This window comes from Schistosoma mansoni (genome assembly GCF_000237925.1).
Source record: "Schistosoma mansoni, WGS project CABG00000000 data, supercontig 0111, strain Puerto Rico, whole genome shotgun sequence".
In the NCBI taxonomy this organism is placed as follows: Eukaryota; Metazoa; Platyhelminthes; class Trematoda; order Strigeidida; family Schistosomatidae; genus Schistosoma; species Schistosoma mansoni.
In genome coordinates this window covers 615,398-622,293 of record NW_017386032.1, presented here as the reverse complement: position 1 = coordinate 622,293, position 6,896 = coordinate 615,398, and the positions used below count along the sequence as shown (strand labels likewise).

At 35.5% G+C, this 6,896-nt stretch overlaps 1 protein-coding gene across 1 annotated transcript in view; it reads right to left on the bottom strand.

Annotated features, from left to right (window-relative positions):
• Smp_166510 (hypothetical protein) overlaps window positions 1-6,375 on the bottom strand; it is a gene marked incomplete at both ends in the record, with an annotated part of 8,109 nt that extends 1,734 nt beyond the window's left edge. The window contains one exon of the mRNA XM_018792803.1: window positions 6,304-6,375. Coding sequence (XP_018644326.1) covers window positions 6,304-6,375 — 72 coding nt within the window. The remainder of the gene's footprint in view (window positions 1-6,303) is intronic.
• Between the last annotated feature and the right edge of the window lie 521 nt (window positions 6,376-6,896).

Here is a 6,896-nt window from a genome sequence, read left to right as displayed (position 1 = left end):
CACATTCACTCAGATCTCCTTTCTTCAACATCTTGATGAGGTGTCCTTCTATCCAGTTTGTCGATGGCACTTGTTCTTCCTCCAAAATCTTCCTGAATAGAACGTGGAGCATGTTTGCAGTTGTTTCTATGTCTGACTTCAGTGCTTCGACTGGTATACTTTCAGGTTCTGCTGCTTTCCCACCATTCATTTGCCTGATGTCCGTCCTGATCGTTAGTGGACTGTTATCTGTGGGAATGTCTGTTTGTGCTGCTTTGATGTATGGTGAATTCACTGGGACTGGTCTATTCAGGAGTTCTTCAAATTGTTCTACCCATCTGTTCCCCTGTTCTCGAGTCTCAGTGATTGGCTTGCCTTCCTTATCCTTGACCAATTTCTCTGCTTTACTATGTTTCCTTTCCGGTTTCTTCGTTGTTTCATTTAGTTATTTCATTTTTCCTTCTTTTTCGCTACGCTAAATAGTTATTCTAGTTGGAAGCATGCACACTCTCTATCTGATATTGGATAATAAATGGATTTTTCATTTGCTGTCAAGTGTAGATTTTGGTAAATAACGGAAAAAATCCTGTACCTCTTCGATCAATTTCAGACAGAAATGTTCGCATTCATGAATGGGACATTTCTATTTATCAACGTAATTATTTCTTTCTACGAGTAATAACTTTAGCTTTTTGTTGTTAATTACTGTCTTTGTCCTTTCCATAATTTGTTGTAGTCGAGATTCGGGAACAGATTATTTTAAGATTTGTTCAACGTTACGAATGTCCGCCATATTTAATAGTTGGTGCTTATGCTGTTTTTCAGTGTGCACAATAATGTCGCCATTAAGTATTTCCAGTTCTCTTACGGATTTTTTTCCATTAAATCACATTTTCCATAGAAGGTTCTTATTTGTTATTATTTATTAATATACCTTCGCTCGTAAATAAGCAACCAGTTTACACAGATTATAAGCCTAATTTTAAGGTACATGTAGATTTTTACAAAAACGAGATTATTTCGTACTTGTTAATCATTCACTAGCTGTTTGTTTATACTAACATGATCTGGCTCGAATTCATCGAAGAAATAGCCAGCCGTATCATACTTGATTTTCGACTACGAATGCTTTGTGTTTTGTGGCAATTCCCCTCGAAAATCAGATAAATCACCATATATAATATTATCTTGCATACTTACATGAGAGCCAAGTCGATCAGTTTGAGATTTCTAGTTTTCAAATCACCAAAGCACATAGAAAACTTTAATATCTCTCTGTACCAATGTCTCATTTTCCATAGTGTTTGAACGTTTAGCATGTTTTAATAACCACGGTGTAGGAAATTTCTAATCCCTGAGGCGTCTTCATTTTCATATTATGTTTTGTTTGATGTATATATTAGTTAACGAGCTTCTGTAAATCAGTACATTTATATGTGCAGGCTTGTACATTGTAAAACATTTCCGTTCATGTATCTCTTTATAATCACCAGGAAACAAAGTGGATTGTGGTGACTAATTTGTCTGACTACTTCTCAGTTCTCCAGTTCCTAAAATGTAAGTTTGACATGTTTCATCCAGTGTTTATATTCGATAGCAGCGAATCACCTAATTTTATGTAAAACTGTTATAAATATTATTTTTATTAAATCACCAACTGGTAATGGAAACATAGATTTAAGGAGTATGAAAATAATGTAAAACATGTGACTAAAAACCTACACAAAATTCTATACACCAAATGCATTATTTTCAAAACTGTTTTAACAGTATTTTTACTGAAAATATTTACTGCAAAGTATTTACTAGAAATAGTAATCGTCGTGACATTTTATTTGTTTTACTAGTTAATAACCAGGTACAGGTTTGTGAACTTGACAATAATAGTTGCTTTTTATTTGAAGCTTGTAATATAGCTCAAGATATTCAGAAATATGTAGAAAGACGTTTAAATCCGCATCCTTGGATGGGAGTTGTGCACGTTAACCACAGAGTCAGTGTTTCGAGTAAAGAAATGTTTATTATTGGATAGTCTGGGTTTGATGTCAACTTATAGTTGTGGTTATAAAGTAAGCTACAGAGATGTTCTTTGGAAAATATTTTTTAAAAACTGCACACTGGAGACTTTCAGAAACAAGCACTTAAAGACAACCATATTTTCTTGCTATAAAAAGTGGGCTACATATTTTATTCCTCAATGGACTTCGGTTTTTCAACTTACTTGCTTACGCTTGTTACCCCCAATGGAGCACAGGCTGCCAATCACCATTCTCCAACCCACTCTGTCTTGGGCCTTCCTTCCTAGTTCTATTCAATTTTTGTTCATTCTTCTCATGTCTATCTCCATTTTTCGGAGTAATGTGTTCTTTGGTTTTCCTTTTTTTCCTTTGAACTTCAGGATTCCGTGTGAAGGCTTGCATTGTGACTCAGTTGGGTGCTTTCCTCTATGTGTGTTTTACCCACTTCCAGAGTTTCTTCCTGATTCCTTCCTCCATTGAAATCTGGTTTGTTCAGTCTCACAGTTGGTTGTTGCTGATAGTGTCTGGACAACGGATCCAAAGTATTTTGCTTAGACAACTGCTAATAAACACTTGTATCTTCTGGATGATGGCTTTCGTAGTTCTCCAGGTGTCCGCTCCATACATTAGAACTATCTTGACATTTGCATTGAAAATTCTGATCTTTGTGTTGGTTGACAATTGTTTCCAGTTCCAGATGTTCTTCAATTGTAGATATATTGCTCTTGCTTTGCCAATCCGCGCCTTCATATCTGCATCAGATCCACCACGTTCATGAATGATTTTTCAACAGTCGATAGAAATCGCGACTACATCAGTAATTTGTGTTAGAATTATTCAAAAGTCTCAGGATGGATAGACTAAATGCTTTAAAATAGTTCTTATCAATTTTTTTATAAACTTCGTTTTCTCTTGTTACAAGTCATATGCTACTAGCTTATACATCTGTATAATCTTAACAAAGATTGTTTTAGATTTGTGGTAATCATGATGAAATTCCAGTATGCTTTCATAAACTGTGGTGAATGATGTGTCATTTTTATGAATTAGTTATTCTCTTGAACTGGAGGGCCAGCTTTTTAGGAGTTGCAGGTATAATACATTCATCGGTGTTCATCTAGTTCTGCCTTCTGAAAATTCCTTTATTTCGAGAATTCCTAGTTTCGCCACCAATGTTGGTAAACCCCGTGGTCAGATTTCACTAAGTGTGATGTTTCTAACAATCATTTATCTTTATCCACGATTTCGAAAGGTAATGTCCACATTAAAAAGCAATTACATAATGTCTTACACCGTTATTAAAGCCTCAGATATTCCGGAGGGATATGGCGTAGAAGCTTCTAAAAGCCCCCAACTCCGCATGAATATATTCCCGACCATCAACTGTATGTTGAAACGCCACCTTCATAAAGTGCGCCATGTGTGATATTGACATGTTTCTTACGAAATCCATTTTCATTCAGATCTTATAAAATATCAACCCAGCTGAGTGATTTTCTACAGTGAAAGTTGTAACTTCTGTAACAATTTGATCTTGCATGTAAACCGGCATGCCTCATGTAACAAACTGTTATTTGACAATAAATTATTATTATTAGTTGTGAAACAAAAGTCCCTAATGAATCAACTTATCAGATTTCTCATGTTAGTTTACCTGTTGTCCTAAGGATTCATGTATTTCTGATGAAGTTTCCCATAAAAATGCGAAATATATGCTGAACGAATCAAATTATCATCAGAAATCTGATGCAATTTTGATAGATGCTGACTTTTCTAATGACCCATTATTCTTCAATGAGATTTTTAATAAATCCGAGGAAAATGTTTTAGAAGAATCGAATTCTGACGATGCCACATCAAATGTTATTTGTCCCCATTATACATTTGTTTTTGATGTGTGAAGCACAAGTCCTAAGTGAATTCAATCCTTATTACATTTCGGATGATCACATACCAAATATGTTTATCCTCACTACGAACTCACTGCCAATGAACCCTTCACTCAATTTGAAAAAATATATTTTAAGTTCAGTCACATTATTTGTAACTTTGGGATATGAAGATCCGACATTATTTCGTGGGCGAGGATAGTGTTGAGGAATCTATGATTCGAATTTTAGATATCAATGATTTAAATACACATAACTGACATGTTGATCAGATACAGTTTCGAAAACCAGGTGAGTCTGTTCGCATTCCAGTTTTTGATTCTAATACTAATGAATACACTCTAGATCATACAGAGTTTGTATTTTGATATAATTTAATACGAGTCACGCAAAAAGCTTCATACACCATACAGAAGAACGTGGTGTAGTCTAATCGAATAAACTTTGGTTCGTTAGTTCTGCGTTTAACCTGAATATTGGTATTTCGGTTGTTGCTCACAAAATTCAGGATATTCAGATACAAACTCCCGCCGTCCAGAGTAAGTGTTTGGTTTGAAATATTTCAGAGGATTTTGTGTCAGATTATCACTGGTCTTGATGATATCAACCGTATCAGAGTGATATTGAGTTCATGCTGAAAATGTTGAGTTGCACAACGAACTTCTTCTAAAGATACGCAAACACTTTTGCGACACAAATGTGGCCGTAAATGCGTCCAATTGTCAGTTTCAAATTAGTTCTATCAACTTCCTAGGCCGTACTGTAGATGATAAGGGCGTTGAACGTAATGAGTCGCTCAGTTCCATTCATTCAAGCATCGAACCCACGAATATCTCATCACTAAGATCATGGGCTGATGCTCTTCATTCTTATTTTAGATTTATTCCTAACCTTGTGAAAATATTTCCACTTTTCGAATTGTTTTTAGTGAAATGTTTGCGTAGGAACAACTAATCAAGATTATACTAATAAAAACTTTGCAGTTTTAAATGGCTGAGCTTTCCTCGACCTGTTTTCGGCAACTGAAAAATTTGTCCTTACTACGAATGAATTTCCATTGAAGTTAGGTGCTGTTCTAGAGCATAATAGGAAAATTATCATTAAACAAAAGTACACAAGAGTATTTTCATACCCTTAAAGAGGCTTTAGCAGTAAAAAGACTGCACAAATACTTTTTTGGTATAAAATTCCATATATGGTAACTGATTAACAGGCGTTAAAGTTTACTTGCCACTCAACTAAGTCACGTATTCAGTTACTCACTACCATGGTCTACAGATGGAGATTGAAGTTGGGTGATTATAACTTCACTATTGAGCACCTAGTGTCGCAAAGCATGTCACATACTAATTTTCCATCAAGCCATTAATATTTTGGAAGGCCACCCAACGAAAGTGACTGTACGTTGACTCGAAAATTACCTGTTGGTATAGCAGAACCTGTGAAGGTTACTCGTAAGTACTTTAGGATTGTCATAAATTCATTGAAAAATGATTGGAACATCGTGTTATTTGTGCCTTCAGGTTACAGATTTTTAAATCCGACACGTTCATTTGTGCTCATCTAGTTCTACCTGCCTTAAAAAACACTATATAGGGAAACCATATTTAGCACATTAATTCAAATACTGCTAATTATCACAAATATTTGGCGCAAGCGTAGTTATACTGAGTTTTATAATAAGAGAAAAGATGTATCACAGCATTCAAATGGTAATTTGTACTTTAATAACAAGTTAATAATTCCCCTTACACTTAGATCTCCGTTGCAAGTCAAGCTTTCCTCCGTCCATCAGGGAGCAGAGGAAATAAAATCACTTGCTCTTTAGACCTGTTGTTGGCCTGAGGTTGACGGTGATATAAGTGGAAAATCATAAATCTGTCCTGCTTGTTTACACAAGCTATCGTATAACAAACCTACATGGAATCAGTAGGCTGTATCTCATGAATCGTGGCAACGTATTCATGCAGATTACTGTGGCCTATTTTCAAACTCATATTTTGCTTTAGTCATTATTGATTTATATTCTAGGAGTAGTGCTAATGAGCAGTCGTATGGGACACTTCATTCACAGGGCAGTAGGAAAGATATTTAGTCATGAAGGAATACTCATGTAGTAGTATCGCGTAATGGAGCCCATTTCACGGAGTTTAACAGCTGGCTTACCGATACTGGGCGTCATCATCCATTTCAAACTCCACCAAACCTTTTATCGAACTTCAAAGAGTACTACTATACCAGTGAATTCGAGTAATTTAAAACAGCTGTAAAACGCATTGATAATTTTTGCTCCAACATCGTAATGCAGAACATTCAAGAATTCATGACAGTCCAGCCAAACTCCTTAAATCTCGTATACTTCGAACAGAACATCACCAAAATTGCAGTTTTGTCGAGGAAATGACTACCGATCTCTCATGGAGATTATAATTCGAAGAATGGGTAGTCGGATGGTAGGTGATTCCAATTTTAGTTCTGATCTCCCTCAACTAACCCTAATTCTGTTGACAATTCTGAACTTCAGGTAGGTAGTTCCAACTTTAATTCTAATAACTTTTATGGTAAAAATGACTTTTTAGAAAACTCCGAATTTCAAAAGGAAGAAAATAAAACTCGGATTGCTAAACAACTGACAAGATCCAACAGAATTGCAAATAAACCCAAACTACGTTGTAGAAATATGGGCCGAAAATCAGTGTGAAGTGGGTGTGGTGAATAACTGTAGAGTTGAATATATAATAATAATTTATTCTCAAATAATAGTTTGTTACATGAGGCATGCCAGTTTACAGGCAACATCAAATTGATACGGAAGTTACAATTTTCACTGCAGTAAATTACTCAGCTGGGTTTATATTTTATAAGATATGAATGTAGATGGTTGCAGTAAGACACGTATTGTCAATATCATAATTGGTGCACTTTATGAAGGTTGCGTTGCGACATGCAACTGATGGTCGAGAACAGATCCATGTGAAGTTGGGAGCTTCTAGAAACCGCAACCTTACAT